Here is a 27950-nt window from a genome sequence, read left to right as displayed (position 1 = left end):
CCCACCGAAGCCCCTTCTCCCTCCAAGCCTTGCTAAGACAGCACATGAGGAGGCCACGACGAGCGCTGGCTGGGCTAGAACAGCAGAAGGGACCTGGCACACGATGAGTAAAATGACTTTGCATTTATTTGGCTAAACACAGAAGCCAAAAAACCAACCCCAGAACAAGTAAGACAAAGGGGCTGCGCACACAGGCCATACAGACAAAGCAGCACAGTGAACACGGATCGGGAAGAGCCAGCCCGAGGTGACAGCACAAGGCCAGGGATGGGCAGGGGATGGCAGAACGTGGGTGCTGAGGGCAGAGCTCGCTGCTGGGCACCACCAGACCAGCACCCTGCTCATCTCCCAGTGCCCCCCAGCACTGCCTCTGGCCGGTGCAACCCTGGGGAAGAGAAGAAGAGTCAGAGAGCCAAAGCTCCCGACTCCCACTCTTTCATTTCTTTCATCCATTTCAGGGAAAAAAGTTCTCTTTCCCATCAAGGGGGGGGGTGGGGAAAAAAGTGACTCAAAGCTTTTTGTGGGTGGCTGTGTTCAGAGTGAAACTGCTCAGCTGGGAGACACAGCGGTGAGCAGCTGGGAGACCGTGGGGCTTGACAGACTGCTGGCAACGGAGCGTGACAGGACTTTCTAGGCACCACCAGCAGCGTTGGGCCCCGAAGTCTCCTGGTTTTGACGAGCAGCAACAGGCAGGCGAGCAGCAAAATGCAGGACTCGGTCCAATGTTGGACAGCCAGGGCCAGCTCCTTTCCTGCAGCAGGTAGGACACCCAGCAGGGAGCCCTCGTGAGCACCCTGAGGGCAGGGATCAAGACGCAGGGTTTGTCCCAAAGGCACCGCTCCTGCCAGGTGTATTCAGTGCTCCAGCACCTGCCTCGGGTTACAATAAAGTCCTGACCCTGTAAAATGTCTTGGTAGGACAGGGCAGCGCTGGAAACGGGGCCAGTCCAGCGATACAGGAGGAAACAAACAAAACTAAAAAGAAAAAATAAAATAAAAAAATAAAAGACTACATTGGGATTCGAGTGTCCTTTTTAATTTAAGTGCAAGGAGGAAGCAGGGATTATCGGTTACAAGAAACAGCTCTGATACTCCAAGCTACACGTAAAACCACGTCTGGCTTCTTCCCAAGCGCCCCGGGGTTGTGCAGAGGCACCAAGAAACACGCAGGGTCTCCACAGAACAAGCCACCATCCAAAACACACCACTGCTACCCAAAATGACAGAACACCGTTGCATAAGTTGTGTTTAAAACAGCAGGAGGGCTCTGAAGCAGCCTGGCCTTTGCGATCCGCCTGGGGAAAGCGACTCGACACCCCCAGGGAGGGAAGGGAGAAGGAGGGGAGGTGGGGAAAATAGGGAGAGAGACCGCGGGTGGTACAAAATCTGTGCTCCACCATGGTGAATAAGCCAGGTGAGGGAAGGCTGCCTCGTACCAAGGGACCCTTTTTGCTCTCACAGCTTAAAGCCAAGAGCAGCCAGCCACGCTGTGCACACCCCTGCTGAGAGAGCTCCGAGCGGTGGCTGAGGAATCCCCCAAATTCCCTTTCTCACACAGGCTCTGGTCTCAGCAGAAGCCCGGAGCGATGAGGTTTCTCTCCTCCGAGACTCTGCCAAGCCCTCCGGGCAGCACGACGGGGGAGCAGCAGGGTGAAAGCCAGCAAGCAGCAGCAGCCCGGGATGCTTCACCTCCCTGCTGCTCCCCAGTGGGATGGGAAACTTCCCCCGGAGAGCTGCGGGCCACAAAGCTCGGTGCTTCCTACACACACACAGCAGCAGGCAGCACTAGGACCTTTCAAACGAGCAGAGCACACGTTTAAAATCTTGAAAAGCTGCAGCACTCTCCGAGGAATAAATGGGCAGGATTTGTGCATTTGTTGCACAGGATCGGTACACGGGACCGCCACCCTTCACTGGGTGGTAAACGTGCCCCCCATCTGCCCAGCTGCACTTAACAGCAGGCAGCAAACGGGCTGCACGAATTCTTGTTTTGTCCTGATAGCAGCAACTTGACCAGTGTAAAGGACCGCGCCAGTCCTTGGAGCACAGCAACGGGAACACAGAGGCACAGAGCACAGTGCTGAGGGGCCACGGGGACGGACACACACTGAGGACACACCAGAGACCGGGACGAGGAACTTCGCAAAGGAGCACACACATTATTTCCCACCCAGGTGCTCACACACCCGAGGAAACGCACGGACAGAAAGTGCCCTGAAGCAAGGATTCATTCTCTTCTCTCCATCAGCAACCGGAGGGCTCAATTTTAGCTCGAGATTTAGCAGTCCCGTTAAGATCAGCTGGGAAAGGCCTCTCCCCCGCAGCCAATTTGTGCAGATTTAGAGCTGCAAATGCTGCACACCTGCAGGGTGTGCGGCTACGGTGCCGCCACTCCTTCCAGGGCAGCAGAGATGTCCCTGTGTCCTAGCAGCTTCTCTAAAAAACTGCTCCCTGCGTGCTGTCGAGGTCGCCCTGGTGTCTTTCATTTGGCAGCGGCACGGATACTGCCTGGGGCTGGGAGGGATAAGAGAGGGGAGCTGAAAGGAGGAAGGGGCAGGTGGGTCTTACCACTCTCTGCCTCGCCTGGAGAGCCTTAACAGGGGCAAAGAAACCAGAACAAGAGCCACACTCGAGTGCCATCCTTTGTGTTTTAAAAGAGCAGTTTCTGCAAATATAAAAACCACCTTTCCCCTGGAGACCGCTAGGACGTAAACCATAAAAGGGGGATTTGGGGAGAAGGGAGAGGAGGTTTGAATGTGCTTCCAGGCAGCAGCCCTCGCCAGGAGCAGCGGGTGCCTCCCAGGCCCTGCGCTCCCCGTCAGCCCTGTTCCTATGGCTCTCTTGCTCAGGTAGAGTTCCCCAGTGGGTCTGGACCTAGGATTCGGCGATCAGCGGGCCGCGGCAAATCCCGGCTGGCAGCTTAATCCTCTTCATCCTCGCTGATGTCGTAGGTGACTGCAGACTCGTTCCTGGAGCGGTTTCCCGGCGAGGAAGGAGGAGTCTTGGTCGAAAAGGGCCAGCGGAAGGAGGGCGACGGGGAGCGGTCGTGCGTGGGGCTGCTGCTGGGGCTCTGCTTGGGGCTGATGGCCTGCAGCATCCGGCCCTTGCCCTCCTTCAGCATGTGTTTCTGGGGTGGAAGCAGGAGGGACGTTAGCAAGAGCGGTGGAAATGGGCACTGCTCATAGCCCGTGCAGCCTTTTGAGCTGTTGTGCCTCAATTCCTCACATGATATAAGAGCAGAAACCCAACACAGTGCTACAGTGCCTTCAGACACTGCCTCTGCTTTCACCATGACACATTTTCAAGCACCTCTAGCATGAAGTGCCTGTGACATTTGGCCAGCACCACGGGACAGCCAGGCAAAAAAGTTGTTTCAGACCCATCCCGTCCCATGCCAGTGACAAAGTGACTGCCAGTCTCTTTGCTCTGTGGCCTGCAGGACACAAGCTGGAGTTCACAGACCAGCTTCTGGGGAGCGGGGACCTTTTGTGCTACAGCCAGAACTATCTTTATCCAGCGAGCAACAGTGAGGGCTCTCTTTAAACAGCCTGCCCAAGGTCTGTCTGGAGACTGGCAGCACATCCAGCACTGCAACAAACCTGAGGCTTTGTTCTGCAGTATGGGCTGCACCGTCCCTGTGTCAGCTGCCAAGCTCTCCCAGATCCCCTTTCCCCTTCTCCCCAGGCAGCTCCTTACCAAGGCGCCTTCTGGGCCAAACATCTCCAGGAAATTGCCAATGAACTCCCGGGACTTCTCTTCCCACTTCTGAATGAGATCAATACTCTTCTCCTCCACTTTCTGGACAAATTCCTTTGACTTCTCCTCCACGTCCTTCACCCTTTTTTTCACCTTATCCACGCGCTCCTGGAGGTGGTATTTCTTTTCCTGTTGAGTAAACGACGGATGAGAACGCAGCTCACCAGACCTAAGAGGCGACCACCACTGCTCTGTGTTATTACACTGAACTGCTGCTTGAGGCTCAGCATCCCCACCAGTTTTGTGGCACTTGGCCCTCACTTCAGCGATGCTTCTTCCCTAGACTAAGTGGCAGACACGCAGTGGGGCTGCGAGATGCTTTGTGGCAGGCCCTGGCACAGTCCACAAAGCAAGACTAAACCCAGAGATAAGGGCTATCTAAGAGCAGTGCATGGAAGAGGGAAATATTTATAAAATATACAGATTAGATTTGAGTGACCTGCTGTAGGTCTCCTTGCATATCGAGGCAGCACAAGAGTTTTTGCTGGGTGTTCGTACACAGGGACAGTTGGATGCCAAGGAGAGGCCAAGCAGCCGTTACCTCTCCCGTTTCATTTTGTATTTGATTGTATTAAAAAGGCACAGTGTCTGAGCGATAAGAAAAATGTTTACTACAAAAGAAAAGCCTCCTGCCATGTATTCTGCTTGTGTGCTAAGAGACACTCAGTAAAGGATCATGGCACATCCTTCTCCCCTAACTCCTGCAGCTCCAGAGAGGGAATAGCACAGCGAGAACAGGATCAGATTTTATCCTAACAAATGCCTCTACCTTAGGGAAGTGGCTGAGGGAAGAGGAGAGAGGTGAGGCGCTGCATCTGCTGCCAGGAACAACCAACACTTCACTCGACTCGACAAAACACACATTTTGCCACATGCCCCGGCCTCCAGCTCTCTCAACTGGTGAAATATCACCAAGTAATTTCTGATAATAGAGCAGTATTAGCAAAACCCCAGCTCCTCTGGACAGGCCTACTCTTCACAGTGAGAGTTTCAGCAGAGAAAGAAATCTAATTTCTGCTACAAGGACGCCAGTTTGGTGTAACTGTTTAGCTCTGCAGACTTGCTGCTCACGGGCATACAGCAGGAGCGTGCTAGTGCTATGCAAGGCACAGCTTCACACAGCTTACAGAGCCACAGAACGGTTTGGGTTGGAGGAGACCTTACAGATCTCCTAGTTCTAACGCCCCTGAAGGGCAGGGACACCTCCCACTAGACCAGGTTGCTCAAAACTCCATCCAACCTGGCCTTGAACACTTCCACGAATGAGGCATTCACAGCTTCTCTGAGCAAGAAGTTGTGGCCAGACACACTTCAACTCACATTTATGAAGCTGACGTTGAGCTCTTTAGCTGTGTAGCCCCGTTGCAGGTTCCGTCTGGCATAAACATCATAGTCCCGCACGATGCGGGTGATGATATCTGACGTTGAGATCCCCTCAGTCCTCTGAGTTGGCGCAAACATGCCTAAAGTTGGGGAACAGGATTTGGGACAGCTGTAGCAAGACACATGGTAAAAAGCTGCTGCCACCTCTAACGGTAAATAACTTCTCCTGTGAACACTCCTAACTGGCCTCACACCATCATGACTCTGCCCTGGAATGCACAATACCTGGCTCCTCCTTTCTGGGAGCATGGGGAGGAACTAAGAAAGGCCTAAGCATGTCAGAAACGATTTCTTACTCAAATTCAAACATATCTTCTAATGAAAAGCTCCAACTCTTCGCTTTACCTGGTTTTGAACTATGGACTACAACCCACTGCATTGAGAATAGCGTGGTGGCAAGGACAGAAGGGGTCCCACAATTTAGTGGGTGGAAACATAAGCCCTGATGGCTGGGGTTTGATAGCTTAACATAAACTGTACCCCACAGTGAGTTTTACAGCAATCAGCTAGAGGATCCACACTGCGAAGTCTGCAAGATTCTTCACTCGTGAGAATCTACAAAACAAGCCATTATATTTTTCCAAAAGATGGCTGAGAATTCAATCACAGTAACAAGGTTGTACATAAAAATTCATGCAAGGCAATCCTTGACATGGCACATGGAACAGTCTTGGCCTTAGCACTACTGCCCAAAGCTGTACTTCTTCCTGCCCTCAGGGCCATTCTGCAGGGCACAACCCTGATATACAGGAGCACAAGAAAAACTACAGCAGAGAACCTGACCCAAACTCACCTGCTTCTTTTATGTGCTTATATACATCATCGCTGCCAGCAGAAGAGTAGGGGATGTCATCATGTGCAACAAAGTCGATCTGAAAATTAAGAAGAATATGAGAATCAACATTTTATCCCAAGCATCTGTCACGGAGGGTAACTTTTTGCTCAACACCTCCACTCAGAGGCATGGCCGAGAACTGCACGAGTTTCCCCTTGAAAAACCAACAAAGAGCAGTCACAAATTCTCACGGGCAATTGCAGATCAAACTTGTTAGCACACAACAAAAAGGAAGGGCTGGGACTAAGGACACAGCTGCTTTAAGCCCCAGAGAGAAACAGCTTGTTAACGGCCACAGGGGGAAACTAAGCACACTCCCCAGATGCTGTTTCACTTCCCAAAGCAGTTCAACAGATGTCAGAGGCTCTTTTTGTTCATCTTACCTACTGATAAAAGACTCACAATACAGCTTGCCTGGTCTCCTGCTGCGGGGAAGCTGATGTAGATTTAATCTGGCCCTGCTGAAAGCAGAGGGCTGGACCACACGACCTCCAGAAATCCCTTCCACCCAATGTTATGCTCTCCCTTTTTCATGTTTCACACCAATCTGTAACCAGCATCAGCTTCCCCTGGAACACAGAAAACCCTTTTGCCCTCTCGGGCTCCTTTACCTTGTCGCTATCTGCCAGCTCAGCACACACTTCTAATCTTCCAAGAAGCCCCACCTGGTTCCCATAACCCAGCTCATTCTATATTTAAGGATCTTCAACAGAAAGGGGTTGATCAGGCAGAGGTCACCCCCACGGATGAATTCTTGCTGTAAATAGCAAGCACAGACAGCAGCTAATCAAAATTCAAAGCAGATCAGATGCCACATATTACCCTGTGCTCTGCCAGGAATTCAGGGGTGAGCGTCCATGGTGCATTTCTCACCACTTCGTCCACATAGCGACAGTGCTGCACAGCATCGTACCGCTCGTTTTCATTCATCACCGTGAAGCCCTTGAAGTTATGGGTCAGCTCATCACTGCAGACTGAAGAAACAGGCGGAGAGAAGAGCGAGATGATGTACTTACCCTAATACTTCACAGCAAAAGGACCCTGCATACACCCCTGCCAAGCCAGACAATTCCAGCTGCTGACAGGCTGGCGCTTCCAAACCTAACTCTTTGAGCCAAAAAGCACTAGAACCAGGGAGTGGTGACAGGGCACCAAACTCTCGAGCCATTCTAGGCAGGCTGAGCAAGGGGAATTGTCCATTTGCTTGGGGGATTTCTGCACAAGCTGGGGACCCACACCCTTCGTCCTCAAGGTCCCTAAAGATTACAATACTCTCCAAGAAAATCAGCCACTACAGAAGACAACTCTCCTGTATGAAATGGCACCTGGCAGAAACCTGCTTATGACCTTCTGGATGTCTTAGCTCTGGAAACTGGAGCCCATATGAAAAACAAAACCAAACAAAAAAACATCAAAAAAACCACCTCCCAAACTTCTAATTTCATAAATAACATACCATAGTCCACCTCTCGGAAAACTAAAATGAAGAGTGAGTTCACAGCAAATTAAGTTCATTTAATTATGTTCTATGAAAAAGTAAATGAACCACTCTTCACAATCTACACTGAGGAGGAAGCAGTTTCACTTGGTTATCAGACTCAAAAGTAAACAAGGGATTACCAATCTCAAGGTATTGGATGTATTTATGTTCCAAACAAACGGATGATAAAGAGTGGGTGAGATTGATCCCTGCTTGGAGTTAACATTCACTTGGGCTGTGGCCTCATCTCCCTCAGTTCCTGGTGCAAGGGGAGCAGCTCACTGCCCTCTACAGCTCACCAGTCTCCCAGATGCAGAGACCAAGATTACACATCTCGCTACACCAGCATGTTAATAGCGTTACCTGAAGGTATTTTCCTGCCTGATGTACATTTATGTACATGGCTTGTCTTTCTGCCTGCAGAAACTTTCTGAGTTTAGAGCATTTTCAAAGTCTGATTAACTCTATCAGCTTCCTCTCTCCCCTTCCAGACACTACTGGAGCACACAAAAAATACAGAAGTACCACTGTGAAACTGCTCTCAGCAGTGAAACAAAACGCAAAGGCATTATTAATGGTTTGTCACAGAATCAGTTTCACTTTGCTGCAGCAAGTTAATGACAGTTGAGAAAACTAGTGAGGGGTATTCCCAGCTCCTGACACCTCAGCATTATTACGCAGCCTGATTAGAGGTCAGCTCCTGATAGACAGCATCCACAGCCTGACGTGTCTCCAGTGTCACATATCAGAAACGTGGGTGAAGGTACAGGCACAGAGGCACTGCGTGGACAGAGGCCAGCGTATTGCAGCAGCCAGAGGAAAGGGTTTCTTCTTTCCTGTTATATTTTTGAAGGAGACCTGGCTGAAACACCTCTGCTGGATCCCCTCAGGCAGTGAGCAGGGTATTCCTGGTTTTATCTCAAGGTCTTTGAATCTAATGAACAAAATGGAAACTTTTTATTGGAGAAATGGGGGCCTTACTGACTTCCACGTGGGCACTCGTGTGCCCAAGGAACCACTGTTATCTCCGTGCTCCTGGCTTGGGGTTAGCCAGAAGCAATTCCCAGCAGAGAGCTGGAGCAGGAGGGTGCCTTGCAGGGCAATGCAAGTGACACAAAGCTCAACCAGCCATGGGGGGACTGTTAACTGAGAGGCAGATGCTCAGCTGCCGCCAGTATATTTTCATACTCAGTGGTATCTGTCAGAAACAGAGGGGCCAAGTTTGAACAGGCTGATGAGGAATCTTTTCCCTGTGTTCTTTTGGTACAGGATTTCTTTCTGCAGATGTCTTTATGGCACTAAGGCCATAAGGACAAAAACCCTGTTATGCCAATCTGTATGCACAACAGCGGAGGTTAACTGCGCTCCCCTGACAGCCAAAGTCAACAAGATCACTCCTTACCTCCCACAATGAGGTATGTGTTTGGGAAGAGGTTTTTTGCTTGCATCAAGGCCCGGGCGTGTCCAGAGTGAAACAAGTCAAATATTCCATCGGCGTAAACTCTGACAGGGCGATCCACTGTGCCAGAGAGACAGACAGACAGACATTTGTGAAGATGCCCTCCTGGAGAAGTAGCTGCTGCTCATGCATGCACATGGGGACCTTCTGAAACTCAGGGGGAAGTTGCAGGAAACTGGCAGAATACAGAGCCATAGCCAGGAAACATTTGTGAAAAGAAATGGCTGGCTCTTTTCCTTCGCACATGGAAACAAACACAGCAGAGAACAGAGCTGAAACTGAACCATATTCAAAAACAGACTCAAAACCTACCACATGTCTACCATGAAGGGACACTATGGGGAAAGCAAACTCTGAATATCTCCCTCCTACAGAAATCTAAATGTAGCATTCATTTTTGCAAAGCAAGGAGATACCAGAGGGGAATTGGCCGAAACATTTCACAGGTGCCCAATTCGCCCTGCCGTCCAGGATGGCATCCAAGACCTTCTCAAAATCCTCCTCTCTGCAGCCCACTGCCACAGCTATCACGTCTGGTTGAGGGACCAGTCTATTCTGATTCCCCACCAGCATCACCAGTTCCCTACTGTCCAATGAAGTGTGTGTCTGTATATTAAAACCCAGCTGGGCCACTCAGAGAAATGCAAACACAATCCTGCTGAACTGCTGGCATGCACTGAAATCACAGATTAATAAGGAAGAACAAAGGCCATCAGCCCATCTCTGCCGGGGTAAATCGTAGCTCTTCCCTGAGCTCAGCACAAAGATAAGCTGAGATAGAGGAGTCCTGCCACGTAGCAGCAGGAGACTCCCCGACTTCTGGTCCCCTGGGACCACACGGGGCTTGGGCTCTCTTGTTGCTGGTGACAGAAAGCCACATAGACTGGCTCAGAGGCACACCAAAGCTGCAGCGAGGAAGGGGCAGAGAGAAGACCCATCAGGAGAGCTGAAACCTCACAGCTCCGAGAAGGGCTCTGACTGCACCTAGTGACACAACATGGGAGAGGAAGGCTCGATGCAAAGGGAAGGACGTTAAGTTCAAGCTAAGCAGAGGAGTCAGCTTGAGGATGGCCTCCTGCAGTCATTTGTCAGCAAACCTGCCTCTGTCTGAAGGTGCCAGGAGGCTCTGGAGGGCCAAGGATCTGGAGGCCTAAGACTGTGCGAGCTTTCTGTATGCCAGAAGAGGGCTGGCCCTGGCACGCCTTTGTCACAGCGCAATTATGTTCTGGGAATTGGCTGGGACATCTCTATCTTTCCCTCTGTACCTGCAGCAGCCACAGTTGCTGAGCACAGGCATAAACAACAACAAGGAAGCATGCAGTGTATTTTAGTCTTAGCAGGCAGGAGAGCCATCGATGTTGAAATCAGAGACCTTTGTGCAGGTTCTGGAGACTTTCAGCTGGGAGAATAACGCGGGCTGTGAAAAGCACTGAATTTCCAGAAACTCCTGCAGGAAATCACTGCCAGATCTCATTCCATGCTGGCTTCTCTCTCAACATCGGCAGCAGTCAGGTAATCAGAAGTGCAGCATTTTTATTGTCTCAGGGTCTCCAGAATGGAGAGGCCAAGCAAGGCAGTACGGTCTGCAGACAGCTTGGCCTTCAGGAGGAGCCAGTCCTGCCTCTGCCTCCCCGTTGGACTTGCAGAGAGCACAGTTTCTCCGTTTGTTTTATAAAATAAAAGGGCATGTTCCTGCTGTGGGGATAGCCTATTTTGATTAATGACACTGACTTTAATTCAAATCCAGGCTAGAATGGGATACTCTGGACAAAGACATATGTTGGTTTTACTTGGCATTTCAAATTCCTAAAGAGATGACTTTTAAAGTGCCTAACTTTAAGCTGCTTCAGACAAAGTAGTACAGAAAAATGTTCAGCTCTTATAGTACTCTTTAGCTGTCAGTGGCACAGGAAGAGCTAAAATATGAATATTTATTTACTTCAGAGAGTCTTACTGACAAAGGTACAACACCTCACACACAGAGCCTCCAATTTCAGTTGGACTGGCAGACCTAATTTCACACAGGGAGAGCTATCTAACCACCAAAGCATGAATAAAGTCACGGGCTGCAAACCTGGTTTGACACAGAAGGTTGGATCAGAGTCAGATATCAAGAATCAAACCTCTTCCCCAAACCCAACGTTTATACAAACCCCGTCCAGTCTGGTTCTTACTTACAAGGGGTCCCTCTCATTGCTTCTTCATAGGTCACTCTGATGTATGGCTTGCTGTAGTCGATCTCCACTTCATCTGAAAACGGAGCTGGTTCCTTCAGACCCTAAAAAGCCAGAGGTGGTCAGCTGTGAGGACGCAAAGGCGAGCACGCTGTGTAGCACCAGCAAGGCACCTGCAGTGCTCTTGTCGTGGAGTGACTTGCTGTGTCTGCATGATTCAGGCACGTGTACTGAAAGACTAATTAGCGTTAAAACCTCAAAACAGCCCTGCAGGGCGATTAGCCTGAATTTGACAGGGGGAGCTTCAGCAAACCTCATTGTCACAGCTGTGACTTTGCCCACCCAGGCAAGACAATCGCTTTGCTGGACTTGTGTGCCTGTGCCGTGATGTGCAAATTCTAACAGCTCCTCAGTTTGAATACACAGATGAGCAAAAGAGCAATACCAGCAGCAGCACAAATCCCCAAGGAATGTGTGCATCATCTCCCTTTTCTGAGACGTGCAACAAGAGACTGACCTCGATCTGTGGCAGAACATATCCTAGTGCTGCAGGAAAACCTCTCTAATCTACTAACCTGATCACAGCAGTTACATTTCATCAGCAGCTGAAGTCCCCGTATCCTTTCTGGCCTCCTCTGAGCGGGAACAAAACATCTGACCTTGCCATAATGGAACAAACAGCTCAACTTCCTTCTCGCAGGAAGGTGTGAGGCAGCAATGCCTTCTCTTTCCTGAGCCAGAAGGCTAGGAAACGAGCCTGCAGATCATTACAATAATACCTTCAAGCTGCAGAAAGCTAATCAGCAGTTTCCTCTCTGGCTTCCTGTCCCATTGCAGCGTCCTGCCACAGTACCTAGCACCACTGCAAACAGAAGGACCACTGCTAGTACTGCTAATGTCATCCCTGATTACAGTGCTACAAGTGAGGTGCAGAGAAAAAGCAACCCACTGACCACTACACTGAAGCAAACTGGTGCTCCTTTAACAGGAGCATTTTCTGAGGCTCTGGTACCCATGTTTCACCTCCTCCGGTGGATCCTTATGGTTAGGTAAGGCCTGTCTCTCTTTCCTTTCCTCATGGCCATTATATTTGGGACTTGTGAATAAAACCAGACTCTTTGCAGCTTGGTTGCCATGTATGTGACGCAAAGCTAGGAATAACAGCATAAAAAATTACCGAAATTATCAGATAATCACAGAGAAATGCTCTCAAAAGCTCCTGCCCATCTCACCCTTCCTCTGCAGCACCTACAAAGGTCGGGACACAACCAGATGTGCACAATACAACAGGCTGGGTATTACCTGTTTCATGTTGTTCATATAGAGATGCTTTATTTCTAACACAGGACAGACACCAAACTGAAGAGCAAGTGATTTCCATGGAATAACCCCTATGCTTCTCTTTCCTCACTGAGATATGTGGAATTTTCAAGAGATGGATCTTTATGGAAGTCGAGGATATTAAGGCCTTGTGGAATTAAGTCATGCAACAGCTCAATCCTTCAATTCCAATGCTGTTAACATCTGTCAAATGTCTTGGGACAGCACTGAAATACTCCTCAAGAGCAAAACGTTATCCAAGAAGAAAGCCGTGACACATCACCAAATTTTACTAAGGACTATGACCCCAGCGTGATGTGGCAGGGACGGTAGTTGCTTCTCAGAGATAAGGAAGGAGCAACCAGCAAACACGTGATGCACAGGAGAGCTCGAGGAAAAGGAGCAGAGAGGAGCTGTAGAAAGCCCATCACCACAATATCACAGCAAGGACAAGGTAAAATCAGCTCTTCACAGTGACGTTAGCTGAGACAGATGGACACATGACCTTTAGAAGAGACTCCAAGTTTGATCTAGGAGGAGAAATACTTTCCATATTTTCTTTTTTAAACATTCCTGAAGTACCAGCAACATAAACGCAGCATCCTGCCACACAAGGAGAACCAAAAAGTCATCTTCCCTGTGTTTCAGCAGCGGTCTTCTGCAGGTGCTAACAAACTTCAAGCCCACCAATAGGTCCCCTGCCTTGACGCAGACTTTCTGCTAGGTACACAAGTTATTTTGTACTTGTTTGGTGCATTTCTCCCTCCTGCTGGGTCACTGAGAAAAGCCACCTGTGTGAAGAGCAAGCTGCCTTTTGTAGCACGTGGGTATCTATACGCATGCCTCTTTGGGTGCAGATTAAATGATACAAAGAGGCTGGACAGACCACAAAAGCAGCTTAGCAACGCTCGCCTCAGATCTAATTTAAGCCCATGTTGTAAGCATGTTATTAGTATGGGCAAAGGAAGATTTCAGACTGGCTCTACAAGAACGATAGCTACAGTCATTTGTCTTTCCTCCCCCTTGTTTTCCGTCTCCACAGAAACCCCATAACATTTATCTTCCTGCTGCTAAGACTTCAGTGCCTAATCTCCAGGCACCTACGGCCCCTATCTCTGCTTACTTACGAATGAGCGCCGGGACATTTTTGGAGGGACTCCATCCAGCTCCGTCGCCCCGTTGGGGCCGGATCCATCTTTTCTTCTCTTGCGGGAATTCAGCCGGGAGGAGGTCGGCGGCTCCATCTCGCCAAGCGCGTCCAGTAGGAACTAGGACAAAATGAAGGAGGAGAAAAAAATAAATAATAATAAAAAAAAGGGACGGGAGGGAGAGATATTTCTCAGCTCTTCCAAAGCAAAGAAAAAAAAAAATCAGTCAACAGCAGGCACAGCGCACAGAAGGTCAGTGCAAAGACACAGCCACCTAACAAGGGGCTTAGCCAGTTGTATTTGGCATCAGCTGCCAAGGCTTGACAAACAGTGCCTGGTGGGAATACGGAATCACTGAGTGCAACCCGGGGCTCTGCTGCAGAGAGAGGAGCGTGCAGCAGTCAGCTGGCTGGAGAGAAACTCACCCAGGAGTTGCAGTGCAAGTTATAAATCATCAGAACAAGGCTAATTCTGCTGGTTTAGCATCTGAAAGGCAAGCTAAGGATTAAGGCATGCCCAGTCCGCATCCAGCCCTCCCCCAGCTCTCATTTGGGTGACACCAAATGCAAACCCTTCTGCCCCTCAGTGCTGCAGCCCCCCTTTGAGACCCCGGGGCCCTGCGCAATGCCGATGCAAGGATGAAGCTGGTTTAAGCAGAAGGACAAGGGGAGGGGAAGGAGCAAAGGGGTGCAACCCACGGTCATAACTTCACTAAGGAGACGGCTCGCTGTTTGCTTTGCTGTTTGCGTAAGACCAAGCCGGGGCTCAGCGGGGACAGCTCACCTTGGGAGGGCTGCCACCGTCCTCCCCGCTCGTCCCCTGTCCCCACTGCAGCCGTGACTCAGCTGGCGGCGAGGCAGCTGCTGCCACCACGTTCGGGCACACACTTCTGGCACTTCATGTACCAGGCTGTGATTCTGAACGGGCAGAGGGATGAGCAGCTCGGGACGCAAATCGTGACAGCTCTCTGGTCGTGAGCTACCCTGGCGTGTGAACTGGGGTTACCGTTCGCTGCTACCTTCCCAAAGGGCCCCGCAGCATTAGGAAGTACTCCAAGCAGCTGAAGCAAAGCTAGGGATTTATAAAACGCGTGGCAGCCAACACTCCTCTTTCAGCTGCTGAGACAGAGAGAGGTGCTGCATTTGCAGAGGCTGTAAGGAAAGAGCAGCAGCCAAGGCTTGTCCCTCCTGCTCACCTGAACCGCGCAGCTCCCAGCGCAGCGTTTTGGAGCCGCGAGCAGCGCGAGCCCTCCCTCCACCCAGGAATGATGATTATGTGCATGCCTCTACACCCTTCTAATAAGAGCCAGGTGGAATGTAAAGCTTCTCCCCACCCTTTGCAGAGGATGAGCTGGAACACGTTAGGCGGGGCAGTGCGAGGGAAGGGGACAGGGCAGTGCCCCTCTGCGCGGGGTAAAGCCCTGCTCCTCGGCTGCCAGCAAGCCTGGGCTCTGCGAAAGGGAACTGTGAAGGAGCAGATTTAGGGATTGGGTTTATCTGACTCCAAGTTAAAGAATGTCCCCAGGTAAGGAGGCAAATGCAGTTTAATAACTCTCCCCACCAAGCATCAACCTTACAAGCAGGCGTAGGGCCAAGCGCAGCCGGTGCGGTGTTACCTGCAGACACGCACCCCAGGCTGCTCTGTTAGACCTAACGTGAGGCACTACGACCAGGAAAAGAGAATTTTTAGCAGCACAATTCTGTCTCTGGTGGGAGCAACCTTAATGTTTACGGAAAGAGTGGGGGAAAACAGCTGTAGGTTCTCCTGACTACCTGGCTGGTGGATGGCACACAAGCGCTCTCCCTGCCCTGATGTTTCAGGCTAGACCGTGCTGAAGGAGCCTCTGCAGAGTCTGGAGAGCTCGGCTGGGCACCTCAGGAGTGACGCAGCTCTGTTAATTACTCAAATTAATGCAGAACTTAAGCAGTAATTTTACCTCTTCGGGGCTCTAAAACCTTCACCCCGTGGCTAGCGCGTTTCCGGGAGCTCCTCCCAGCACCGAAGTTATTAATGAAAATAACTGGGAACAAGTTGTTTTGGAAAACAAGCCATACCTCACTGCGATAAAGCTACTGCTCTTAGAACATTTATTTTTTTTTTTTGACCCAAAGGACTAAAATAGCACCCTAAACAATTGCTTCCTAACAATGGGATGCAGCATCTGTAGCTGAGCTGAACACATGAGCACACATCTTTGCTTCCCCAAACGAGTAAAACACTGCCTGTTCTAAAATTAATTACACTTGCAGCAGATGGGGAGCAGGGAAGGAAAGATAGCTCTGAAAGCTTATTCTGAAAACCTCCAAGACAAAGAAATGGCATAACCAGAAGGAACGGCCCTGTTGTAAAACATTATCACTGTTCCACTTTGCCTAACGCATCAACCTCCTGCAGGACCGAGCCTGTGCCTGACATGAGAAAATGTTCTCTAGGAGCAAAGCTAAGGAGTGCCCTATCAGGGCAGGCCCATGGGGCAGATCCCAGCCTCTGTGCCACTTCACAGAACATTTGGGGCTTTGCTTCCGTAACTCATCTCTTTGGCTTGCACCCCGTATCAAGGAAGTGCCTTCCATCACCTGCCTGCTGTGTTCTGCAAGGAGCAGCCGACTACAAAGCTCAGGGCGTTCCCCACAGGAACGCAGCCACGTCTCAGAGGGGAGAAAGGACAGGCACAAGGAAAATTAATTTTTTTTCCCCTTAGTGCAAGTTAACTAATCATCATCTGAGCTGGAATTTCACCACAGCACCTGTGGCATACGGACAAGGTCCCAGAATTGGTGCAGCAAATCCTGTTGCTTACCAAAGCCTTACCTCAGGGGCTGCTCCTTCCCGGGCAGCACCGAGGTTTAGTTTAGCCCCGAGTGTCAGCATTTGTGGTGTCGCAGGACTCTGACACCACAGCAGCAGACCAGATATTCCTGCATCCCGAGCCCATTGATGGAACGGGGACCTGGCTCATCTGCATTCTTCGCGTTTCGAGACTCGAGGGATTTCTCGGAGAGCGTTATGATTTGCAAACCTACGTGCAGCAGCTGGATTTCTCCTGCTGCGTCCTCCTTGCAGGTTCCCACACCGAGGCAAAACAAAACCTGCTGCTTAAACTCGAAACACGTACGAAACGAGAGGTGGCTGCCACAACCCCGTAAGCGCTCCAGCCCCGAGCTGTTGCATTTACCAGCAGAGACGAAGGTCAGCAGGAGGCCTGCACACCGGGACAGCGAGCCCCCAGCCCCAGGCTCCGCAGCCTCCTCGCATGCTCCCGTCGCCCGCTGGACTCGGAAGGCGTTGTTAGCACGGTCAGATGTGACTGTCATGTGCTGCTCTGCCTACAAGACGATCCCACTGCACAGAAGCAAGCTATTTCTCTTCTGCTGACTCATCCGCAGGCAAATACTACCAAACTTTGCACTCTGGCAGCTGTCCACGGGGAAGAATTGCCCTGACACATGGAAGGCATGGAGCGAGAGCCGCAGGGAAGAGGAAGAGGTCCTGTCACCGCCGATAATTCCCCTGCCAGGCTGCAAAGCACCCGACCTGCCCTGCATGCCTCAGCCACGGGGAGCACAGCCTCTGTATTGTGCTCTCCATCCCTGATTTATGATTAATCTCACCGGTATGCCTCTCTGTAGGGATCCGCTGTAGACAGGAAGGCTCAGGAGAAGTTAATGACAAGGCTCGTCACACGCCCCTCTAGATACTGACGAAAGGCTGTTTACAAGGTGGGGGTTAACCTGTATGTAATTACTGGGAGAGATCAGGATCCCTCTTAGTGTTTAAAAACCTTGCCCAATCTCCACGCCAGCCTCGTTCACAGCCCAGCCTTGCTCAGTGCCCCCAGACCGAGGGCACCGGCACAAAAATTGGGTGGAAATGGCCCAGACTGTGGCTGTCCCTGCACTCGGTGCCAAGCCCCCAAGCCCAAGGTTCGGCGGGGTCTGGCACACCCAGAGCTCTGGGGTCAGGGGAAGGATGCTGGGCGCCCCCCGAGCCCCTGTAGTATAAAAAAAAAATAAAGGATTTTCTGGTGGGACCTTTTTGGTGAATTCGCAGCCCCACTGGGCACACCATAACCCGGCGCACGGAGCATCCCGGCACACACCAAGGTCTCAGCTGCGGTCTGCAGGAGCAGATTTCTGCAGAATATGGCAGGTTTGGGGCTTTCCCAGGGGCTGCAACATACAGGGATGGGCAGCCGATCTGCCTGACCTTTGGGCTGAAAACCGTGTTTTAGGGTCTGCCAGCAGCACCTACTGGGAGCCGGGTGCCAGCCTCCCCCAGGAGGGCTGCATATCACCACCAAGCCCCCCAGAGCCCCCCTGGGGTCACACCGAGCCCACCCCAACCCCTTTCCGTGCGCCCAGGACCCCCCAACCCACCCATATCACCGACCCTGCGGTTATCCCCGGGTAACCACCGCGCAGCCGTTCCCAACGCGTCTCAGCACCCGACCCCGCAGCCACCCCTCCCGGTGTCCCCCCCGTGTCCCCACACACCTTCAGCCGGTGCCGGAGCCCCGGAGCCGCCCGGTGCCGGTGCCGGTGCCGGTCCCGCCCCGCTGCCGCCAACGGGGCGCGGGCGGAGCCGCCGCGCACAGCCCGGGCCGCAGGAAGGGACCGGCGGCGCTCCGGGAAACCACGGCCCGAAGCCGCGTTCCGGGCCCCGCCGCCTTCCCTGCGAGCCCCGGCAGGTTATCAGAGGGGTGCTGAGCCCCACAGCTGCCGGCAGGACCCCCGGTGCTCGCCCTGACGGCTGGCAAGAAGCAGGATGGTCACAAACTGGGGGGTTTGTGTCAAGTCTTTGTGAAGCGGGGGTTAAAAACCGCCCCAACCAGAACACGTGCAAGGCAAAAAAGCATGATTTGATCACCGTGACTTGATAAAAACGTCTAAACAAGTCTAAAGATATATATAATCTGTGTTTTTATTTTTTATTTTTTTATTTTTTTCCACTGTTTTCCAAAGCTTGTGGACTCTCAGGTTCACACACTGAATATTGCTATGACATCTTGGCAGCTCATTTAACATGTCACAGATACAAAGACAGCAGGGAAGTCACCATCCATTTCCCATCAGAAGTAAATCAGATGAAGCTGCTTTCAAACAAACCTGTTACAGAAATAGGAATGCGCTAGTTCTGCAATTTTAGACAGAAGAGTGATTCTAGAAGATGAACCATAATTTTTGACTTCTCTGCTAAGAGCTGCATGGGCAGAGTGTGTTCTGCTCTAACAGTTGGTGAGGGTGGGATTCAGGATTCACCATGCTAAACTTCAGTGCTACAAAAGCTATTCATGCAGTTGAAATTGTTCAGCTATGCTTCTTCCTTAGCACAGAGAACAGGCATCAGCATAGAGCAACTCCTCCTGTCTTCCAATGGGCATTTAAGATGCATTTCAGTAGCACCCATCTCCCAGGAACCAACCTCGTCCTCTAATTTTTGGGGAGATAAGAGATTTTGGCTCTCCCTTTCTGATTTACAGCAGCCTTTTCTATTGTTCCTTTAAAGGTTTGAGTTTTATCAATTTTGCTCTCCAAACATCCAACTGTGTATCCTGAAACAGTTACAGAAAGCACTGCAATATCTATTGAACTGGGCACTGAGCAATGGTTATTCAGCATTTCCACAGGTGCCAAATTGCACCGAACCAATGAGGGGTTACAGCTGGGTGTTTGGGCGCTTAATGGGGTGTGCAGGCTACTGTTCTGAATCATTATCCTAAATACCTTGTCTTCCTGTCAATTGATATCATTTTCATGTGACACTTAGCTGGGATTGACAGCGTAATTCTTACAGAAGTCATAGTAACAAGTCTGGATAGCCAGAATTAGAGATCAGCTTTATTTATTAACTTACAAAGAATCTTCAGAAAATGCTTATCTGAGAAGCACTGATGAGCAATCAAGGCCAGTGCATTTCACAGAGTGGAGAAAAAGAACCAGTGGTGGAAATGGCAAAGGTAAACACACAGGAGAGAAACAGTAAATACACAGATTTATTATATTTCTTAGAAATATTTCATTCACTTATGAAAATTAATAAAGTAAAAATAACAGAACTCTTTTACAACACAAGTTCAGTTTGCCCTAGAAACAATGGCTATTGGCAGTATACTGTTTAGGACAAAACCAGTACACTATATAAAAACTAAAGGATGATTTAAATAATGATGATAATAATGTGCTTAAAGCTATATTGATATCCACAAGGGAGGAGGGATGTTGTAGTGTAACAGGTGTAGGACGTGCTTTGTAGAGCTGTATTGTGTTAGGTATTAAAGGAAGAGTATGGTGCTTTTGTGTGTGTTAGCAAAAATACTCTAAAGTATTCCTCCCCACCTTTGTCTTTTTGTGCAATCTTTACCATCTTCAATAGTAGAAGCAGCCAAATGCAGCTACCACACAAAAGAGGCTGTCCTGGGGAAAACAGAAAGGCTCTGCATTAGTAAAGGCAACTCTTTGCTAGCGTAACTGAAAAAGCTAGGCTGAGGGAAGGCTTGGACCAGAGCACTAAAAATAGTTAGAGCCTTATGCTGTAAAGTCCTTCAAATTTTTGTCTTTTTAGTCACTTATTTACTTCAGGTGTGGTGTAACCCAGGCCAGTGAGTCTGAATGCCAGAAGTGCCTCAGTTTTCTCCAGCTGCACACCCAAAGGTGTGTAGGCGTTGTTTCTCTGTGTACCTAGAAGTGTCCCAGTCATGTCAGAACTGACTAGTTTGACCCTTGTCCCGCCTTCGCCTCTCCAGGGCCCATAGGCAAATTCACCTCTGGGCTCCACTCACAGGGCGTTCTTAGAGCACCCCTACTGTTTCAGGATTCACAGGCACTGTGGGAACGGGTCCCAGTGATTTCTCAACTGCAGCTCAGTGAAGATAAGATGACGACCCAGAAACAATGTAAAGCATGGAAAATTTCTGCTGCAGTGACCAAACCCAAATCCAGGTGAATGTCCTCACCAAAGAGCAATCAATGCTCCTGCCTGTTATCTGTAGCTCACAAAAAGGACATTCTCCTTCCTGAAAGCCCCGTAGGCTGATGCCTTTGACAGCAGAGAGCCTGAAGCCCTTCATAGAGAATTAAACCTGGGAAATGCTCCGTGGAGTCAGGACAGTAAAGAAGGAGGTTTTAAAATAAAATACTGGCTTTTGCTCAGTCCTGAATTCCAGCGGTACTTCTGGATAGCAGCTCGGCAAAGCATGTAAAAAAAAGAGAAAAACAACTTCATCTCTTGTGCTTCCTCTCCCTACCTGTAAAATGGTGCAACTTAAATGACTTGTGTACAATATTGTATGATCTACTCAATAAACAAGTTTTACTGTATTGGGTATTACGTCTATTTCATGAATTTGTGAATGAGACTGTAAATCACAGTTTTGATTTGGCTTTGGTTCCTTCCAAAGGCAACAGCAGTTCCTTTTGCCTGCTTCACGTTTTAAAGTTAGTCTGCCTGTCATAAAAGTAGTAGCTTTACATTTCCTATGGTAAAACACTCAATACTTACATTAACAAAAACATCATGAGCATAGCTGTCAGTGTCAGCATCCCAGAAACACCGCGCAGCCATACTAGAAAAAGGAGAAAGCACAGCCATTACCTGCAAAGTTAGGTGTAAGGATCTAAGTGATCACACTTTCCCTGAAAAAGCAAGCTAAGCTTCCTTTAAGGATAAAAGGAAACTGGACGTGTTCCCCCAAATCCCGAGCATTGCTGAATTCCGCCACACGCTATAAACCTCTTTGTATGTTGATCAAGATGCATCTTGAAACTCCTCAACTATCAATTCTGCCAGCTCTGCTGTGCAGCAGGGCTTGCAGCCTCCTTGCTTTCATGCTTAAGAACCTTCTGACTTCTGCTGTATACATATCAGTGGCTAATTTAGCTGATTTGTTCTCATCCTTCACCTCCCGTGCCCTCCTGATGCATACTACCCGTTTATTTATAGGGAGCTATCGTATTCCTTGGCAGCCTTCACATTACTAGAACCAAGCTGAACTCCTATAGCCCTTTCATATCTACACTGCCTGTTCCCTGAGAATTCTGGCAGACTTTTTCTGCATCTGCTTTACTTTGAAGACAAGCAACTAGACTGTCAGAGGATATTCTGGATGAGACCTCAGTGCTGCCTTGTTTAATGTCACTGACACTCTTTTCTCTCCTGCAAATGCCCAGCTCACTACCTTCCCCACTCAGTCTCAACTGACAGGATTCCTGTTTGCTTCACTGATCTTCTGCTGCAATACCAAGCACAATAATAACGTGAAGCCCTGTGTATAAGGCACATAAACCTTGTGGGCTGTTCCTTTTTGTCTTCTCCTTACCCAGCAGTAACAGAAAGCTACAGCCCACCACAGCAGCAGAGAGGAATTCTTTTGTCTGACTGCAGGCATTGGGAGCTAGATTTCCAAGTGCTCAGCACCCCCAGCCTGGGCTAGATTCCCATAACAGTATTGCAGGAGGATTATAGGAATTTGAACTACTGAAAAATACTTATTTGGGGGGATTAAATGCAAATGAAGTACTTATGGAAATCAGGCTTTAGGCACAAGTGAGTTACCATGGCTCTTGTGCTCCAGCAGGGCCCTGAGAATAGACTGGATGTATGCTTCAGTTCATCGTGAGTACAATATAAAATCTTTTCTGCAACACACCTCACAAATGCTTTTCAGCATTTCAGCCTGTTAATACCCATCACACAGCCAATTATCATCAGTCAACTGACTAGTAATTCAATCAGCCACAGTCCAAGCCTGCACTTGCTGCTTAAGAGGAAAGAAAATGCTTTACATTTTAGTACAGGCAGAAATATCTTAGAATCTGGAAAAGTTGGAAGGAGCTCCCGAAGGAGAATGGAAAAAGATTAAACAAAAATCATAGAAATACAATTAGAAAATGCAAAACTTACTTCACTCCTTCTCCTCTCTGCTCTCCGATCACAACCTGCACCACCATTTTGTACCTGTCAAATCCCTCCTCTGGGAAAAGAAAAACAAAAGAAAGCAAGAGCAATTTCAAACTCTGTATTCGTTTAAGATATGAGCCCAGAACAGGACACACTGAGAGCAAGATTTCTAGTTACAAAGCAGTGTCCTGTACAAATTAAAAGTACATGCAATAGGCAGAGCAGACCAACTGTCTCATCACTTCACTCTCCTAGATATGGACTACCACAGCCTCATTTTACTCAAAGGATGAGCAGGGTATTTGGTATCTATCAAAAGATGCATCTAAATCATAAGATATCCCCAAACAGCCCTCTTCTATGTAAGCATTCCAGTTCTACAGCGTTTAAGAACTGAACACATGGTGAGAATGTAAATAAGGCTGCTGGTAGGGCAAAAGCCAGTTTAATAAAATTGGTTTATTTTAAAGCTGTTCTGATGCAAAGGTATTTTAGAGATTTTTCTGCCACGTAGTTGTTTCCTTTGCTTCTGAGCTGAGATAAAAGGTCACAAAAAAAGCTTAGGCAGGTCTAAGTTTATGTCTGCAAAAATATGATTGTTTCACAACAGTAAAGGGATACCTTTGGGGCAGAGGTCAGATCCAATCAGGCCATGACAAGATTCCAGAATTCAAACCAGAACAACCATGTTTTAAATAAAATATTAATCCTAATGCCTTTATCTTCAATAGAGCAACATAAAGGAAGGCTCTAGTGCCTGTTTCTGCTGAAAGATTGAACATTACATGCTGGGCCTGGTAACACCCACTGTGTCAATGCTTATCGGAGATGTCAGCCAATACAACGGCCACACTGGGCCAGTCTTGCTTCAGGCTACTGCGAGGGTGCTTACAGATTGCTGAAGTCAAGCCCTGTGCATATTAGCTTGGCATCAACATGTGCTGGGACGACAGCTGCTGCTGCTTTTAAAGCAGATGTGTAACTCTGGGGGAAGCATAAACCCACGGCTCCTGCTGAGGGTGATGGCATTTCTGCACAGCCACTGCTCGTCAGCCCAGCAGATGGAGCACCAGCCTGTCCCAAGGAAAAGAGGGAAAAGAAGTGACCACACCAACTCACACCTACCTACTTTTTCCAGCTCTGAGCACAGGAAACACCTGCTGGATCTTGCACTCAAAAACGTTGGAGGGTATCTTGTGCAGCAGCACCACCACGCTTCCAGTGCTGTATTCACATCCCTCCCTGATCGACAGTGCTCCTAACTCACCCTTCACTGCTCCCACCTGGTCTTGTTCCCATCTCAGGGACACAAAAAATGAAACAAAACAAAAAACAGGAGGAACACTTGCTTGTTGAAGCAAGAGGCAATCGTTCCTCCTTCTCTCTAATGAAGCTTCTTTCCCCTACAGCCCTGCAAGGCTGACATCCCACACCAACCAGCCCATATTAAAACAAAGCTGCTTGCTTGAATTAGGTTTCTGCTTCCACAGGTGAGGCACATATTTATGCAGATAACAACAGCAGACTTCAGTCATTTGACAGTGAAGGAACAGGCTTTAAGAATAAAGGAGGAAAGAGGGGATTTATGAAAGGAAGAGGACACATTTTAAAGTTAGAGAAATTAAGTTTAAAGTGAGAAAAGAAGCGGCTTTCGCCACATGCCTCCTTACCTTTCAGCCTATCTTTTATTATCTCTGATAACGACTTTGTGAGCTGAGGCACTTCTTCTGGGACGTACTGAGCATCGGCCAGCTTCTCCTTCAGTATCGCATGGATACATTCCTTCACCGTGGACGACTTAAACCTACCAGGGGAAAAAAAAACAGCAAGAAAAGGCTCATGATATTTATGTTATGTACAGAAACACACACACACCACAGACAAGCTCAGCTTTCCCATTAAAAAGTACAACAAAGCGAAGAACTGCAGAGAAAAGAGCTTAGCTCGAAGGGAATTAGCTCCTAAACCTACTAAAAATAAAAACACGGCCGGGGGCAGCCCCGGTCCTTCCTCACCGCGGCCGCAGGCCGGGCCGCAGCCCGTGGGCATCCCCGGAGCCCTCTGGGCCCAGCTCGCCCATGGCCGGCCTCGGTTACCATGGCAACCGCGGGCACTTCCGCCTCGCTACTTCCGCGTTGCCGCCTTCCGCGTTGCTGACGTCACGGCGCCACGCCCCGTTTTCGCGCCAAGCGCGGCACGTGGCGCGCTGGGGCCGTGGGGTCCCTGCCCGCACCCATGGGTGCTGCTGAGCCCCCCCCCGGGGTGCCCCTATAGCCCCCAGCCCACCCTCAGGGCTCGGGGATGGAGTTGCTGCACGGCGCAGCCGGGTCCCTGCTCGCTGCCCTGGGTGCCATGCGCCCTCCTGCGCTGCCCCGCCATGGGGTTTGCACCCTGGGGTCCTAAAAATAATAATAATAATAAAAAACATTTTGTAATTCCACACCGTCATCACAGAGCTGTGCTGCTCCCCCTGCCCGCTCCCCGTCCCGCGCTGTTGGTAACGGCTCGCGGCTGGTGCCTCGCTGAGGAGCTGACATCCTGCTTCCTCTGCTGCTTATCTCGCTGCGGCAATCTCTCCGATTGCGTTTCCTACGTACGGCTGGGTGACACCGTTGAGAACTCGGCGCCTGGGCTAGAATAGAAACGGCACCAAAAGCGCAGCTGGCTGCGGGGTGGAGCGCGGCGCGGGGCTGGGGGAGCAGGAAACCACCCCCGGCTGCCAAACGGGTGCAGGCTGGCCACCCCGCGGGCACGGGCTGCTCTCCCAGAGCCCCTTCCTGCGGCGGCTGTGAGCTCTGACACAGCCAGGCTCACACCAGCTCCTGCCCCGAGCCTCCCCTGACCACATGCGGGTTGCTGGGACCCAAGGTGCAGCAGTTGCTGGTGCCCATGGGCTCAGTGCTTCAGCAGCATCACTCTCTGAGATGATCCAGCAGAGCCCTGGGCACGGGAGCACCTTGGTCAGCAGCTCAGGAGCTTTTCCCATCCCCATACCAGGGCCATGCAGATTTCTGCTGGCTGTAGGAGCCCCTCGGTGCCGCCGCTCCCTCTCTTCGCACCCAGCACTTGCTCAGCCCGAGGCACCGCTGGGCTGTGTGGGTTGGAGCCGCCTCGCTTTCCCGCAGGGTCAGGCGGAGCTCATGCAAATCATCTGCACGGGCCTTCTTAATTTCCGAGAAGTATCTGAAAGGCAGCGGGCTTGCTTTGCATTTATTTGCAAACACCATTAACCATTTCCTGCTGCTGCCCATCTATTGCCGCCTGCTGCCTGGATCAGAGCCACAGATGCAAATTCAATTAAGAAGCTGTGTGTGTGTGTGGACGTGATAAATCTGCGGGCTGATCTTCCTCAGCATCTGTTCATGGTTGGTTTCATGGTCCTGCTCATTTTGGGAGTCTTTGTTTTCCCAAGGCTTTGTGGGCATCCAGGTTGGGGCCTCAGCAGACTGCATACCAGGTGCCTGAACATTGATTTCTTGTTCCTCTTCCACATTTTCAGTGCTCCTTAAATAAATACCCCAGGTGATTTCAAGCTGTTTCGGGACTGACCTTAGGCCCTTTGAGCCGTTTGGGGTGTGCTGGCCTTGGCAGGGTGAAGAATGCCAGTGAAGGATTGCACCACGTGCTGTTCCAGCTCAGAGATGGAGATTTTTATTTTTTTTTAAAAGCATCAAAGGATCTTGTAGAGCTTGAGCACTGCTTTTCCTTCCCTGGCATCCAACTCCCCCTACCTGTCTGCCCTGTCCTTGTCTTATCTTAGCTGGGCCCCTTGCTGGGGCCAGGCTCCCCCCGTGATGCCAGCACCCGGGGCACCTGCAAGGTCCCTGCACAGCTGCACATCTTGCTTCCCCTGTAGCCACTTTGTTGTAGCAAGGCAGATCTTGGCCTTTTTTTTTTTTAAAAAAAAATCACCCTTTTGTGTGCTTTCTGCTGGTGCTCGGTTGGACAGCTCCGGGCTCGTGGTTTCTGCTGCATGCCCAGCTCTGCAGCCTCCCCTGTGCTTCGTGACCAAGCGGCGGGGCCGCATCCTGCCCCTGAGCTTTGGCACTCAAATGCAGCCACTGAGCTGGTGATGAGGAGAAGAGTCTAAGGCAGCAGGAAGCAAACAGCAAAACTAAGGGGTGTCTGGCACTGTGAAATGTGTTTTCCCATAGGAATTTTTGATTCCAAGCAGTGGGCATTTCCCTGCCCTTCCTGCTCTGCTGGGACCCACCGCCTCGCTCACGGTGTGCTGTGGAGAGCTTCTGCCAGACCCAGAGGGAACCTGAGTATCACGAAATATTGCCTTACTCCTTGCATTTCCCCCTCGTTGTTTTCTAGTGGACACAGCCGCCTTCCCCGCCCCGCTGAGCAGCAACCCCCTGACGCCTCGTTTCGAGTGTGTGTTGGAAAGTTTGAGCAACTGCGCTATGATTTTAATCAGCCCCGTGCCAGCCGTGCAGGGGTGTGAGCCAGTTTTTCCTGCCGATCCTTCCCTCGGTGAGCTGCAGCCTCTGCAGCGATACCCGTCACATCTTCCACCCAAACATGTCGTCAGGACTGCCTGGAGGCTTTTTTGGGGCTGCAGGGCAGGCGGTGAGAGCCCTGGGCCCGCAGAGATGGGGCTGGGGGTCTCCAAAGGGAACTGGGGTGGCACAGTGATGCTGTGGTGTGGGGACACAGAGCACCAAGGGGGAAAATCTGCCTTGCTCTGAGCCGTTTCCCAGAGTTTGTTTTAGTTTCTTTAGTGTTTTTTTTTTTTTGTTGTTGTTGTTGGTTGGTTGGTTTGTTTGTTGTTTTTTTTTTTTTTTTAATGGGAACACAGGATGAGGCAATAACCATCTCAAATCCACCAGCGCTGCTGTACATGCTGAAGAGCGCTCCCCTGTCACCATGCCGGGCTGCGTGGTGGCCTTGGGAGGTGACAAGGACGGGACAGCCCCTGGGCTCTCTCTTCGGACCATGCAATGGTAAAAGCTGAGGACCAAGGTGTGAAGCTACAGCACCAGGTGGAGGCCTGAGGGGAGATCCAGGAGGGTCTAGTTGGGGGCTCAGCCTCCTCCCAGGCTGCTGTTGGGTCTGAAAGTGAGATGTGAGTGAGCCTCAGCCCCGCTGCTTAGTTTCTGAGAGCCTGGAAAATTATTAAATCATCATAAGAATAGCATCCTTTGCCCCAGTTATTAATTTTCCCCAGACACTTTCCAAAATTGCCACCGCATCACGGCTGGGCTCAGTAGAAGCAGGAGGAGCCAGCGAACAGTGCGGTTTCACCGCTGCTTATTTGCGACGTGAATATTAGTCAGCAGGGCGAGCGGGAAGCATCGCTGGCAGAGAAATTAAAGAAGTCTGCAGAAAATATCACCCCGATATCTGTACCCAAACCTTGCGCACCTGCCCCCTGTAAATTCTTTGCTTCGCTAGAAACGGGCCCAAGGAGGCAAAGTGTCCTTCTCCTTCTCCTTCTCCTTCTCCTTCTCCTTCTCCTTCTCCTTCTCCTTCTCCTTCTCCTTCTCCTTCTCCTT

General features: G+C 50.2%; 2 protein-coding genes across 8 annotated transcripts; both read right to left on the bottom strand.

The window, feature by feature from the left end:
- Nucleotides 1–108: 108 nt before the first annotated feature.
- PCYT1A (phosphate cytidylyltransferase 1A, choline) lies at nt 109–18198 on the bottom strand. Of its 5 annotated transcripts, none has more exons than XM_084529055.1 (9): nt 18048–18198; nt 13534–13674; nt 11091–11190; nt 8856–8972; nt 6796–6947; nt 5932–6010; nt 5076–5218; nt 3696–3884; nt 109–3126 (listed from the first exon to the last, which is right to left on the bottom strand). In XM_084529055.1, the coding sequence occupies exons 2-9, from the start codon at nt 13648–13650 to the stop codon at nt 2920–2922; spliced, it is 1104 nt and encodes a 367-aa protein (XP_084385181.1). In that variant the 5' UTR covers nt 13651–13674; nt 18048–18198; the 3' UTR covers nt 109–2919. The 5 variants fall into 5 exon arrangements, with proteins under 5 accessions (XP_084385181.1, XP_084385180.1, XP_084385178.1 ...); XM_084529054.1 differs by lacking the exon at nt 18048–18198 and adding an exon at nt 17166–17216; XM_084529052.1 differs by lacking the exon at nt 18048–18198 and adding an exon at nt 16730–17053.
- A 254-nt stretch (nt 18199–18452) lies between these two features.
- DYNLT2B (dynein light chain Tctex-type 2B) lies at nt 18453–24587 on the bottom strand. 3 transcript variants are annotated; one of them, XM_084529062.1, is made up of 6 exons: nt 24465–24587; nt 24120–24253; nt 22453–22522; nt 21052–21115; nt 19890–19967; nt 18453–18659 (listed from the first exon to the last, which is right to left on the bottom strand). In XM_084529062.1, exons 1-5 carry the CDS (start codon nt 24527–24529, stop codon nt 19920–19922), a joined length of 381 nt encoding a protein of 126 aa, XP_084385188.1. In that variant the 5' UTR covers nt 24530–24587; the 3' UTR covers nt 18453–18659; nt 19890–19919. The 3 variants fall into 3 exon arrangements, with proteins under 3 accessions (XP_084385188.1, XP_084385187.1, XP_084385186.1); XM_084529061.1 differs by lacking the exon at nt 18453–18659 and adding an exon at nt 18666–19105; XM_084529060.1 differs by lacking the exon at nt 18453–18659 and having other exon boundaries at nt 19374–19967.
- Nucleotides 24588–27950: the final 3363 nt, after the last annotated feature.

Source organism: Aythya ferina (genome assembly GCF_964211825.1).
Source record: "Aythya ferina genome assembly, chromosome: 9".
Classification (NCBI taxonomy): Eukaryota; Metazoa; Chordata; class Aves; order Anseriformes; family Anatidae; genus Aythya; species Aythya ferina.
The sequence above is the reverse complement of the archived record's forward strand: the minus strand, read 5'-3'. Positions and strand labels throughout refer to the sequence as shown.

Excerpts from the sequence above, each read along its gene's own strand:
- PCYT1A (XM_084529051.1), bottom strand. The coding sequence starts at position 14,009 with ATGATTTATAACTTGCACTGCAACTCCTGG. Across the intron at positions 3,885-5,075 it reads TCAACGTCAGCTTCATAAAT|GAAAAGAAATACCACCTCCA; the intron begins GTGAGTTGAAGT and ends TTTACTCAACAG. Across the intron at positions 3,127-3,695 it reads TTGGCCCAGAAGGCGCCTTG|AAACACATGCTGAAGGAGGG; the intron begins GTAAGGAGCTGC and ends CTTCCACCCCAG.
- DYNLT2B (XM_084529062.1), bottom strand. The coding sequence starts at position 24,529 with ATGGGCGAGCTGGGCCCAGAGGGCTCCGGGGATGCCCACGGGCTGCGG. Across the intron at positions 24,254-24,464 it reads CGGCCCGGCCTGCGGCCGCG|GTTTAAGTCGTCCACGGTGA; the intron begins GTGAGGAAGGAC and ends TTCCCCTGGTAG. Across the intron at positions 19,968-21,051 it reads CTCATGATGTTTTTGTTAAT|GACAGCCTCTTTTGTGTGGT; the intron begins GTAAGTATTGAG and ends TGTTTTCCCCAG.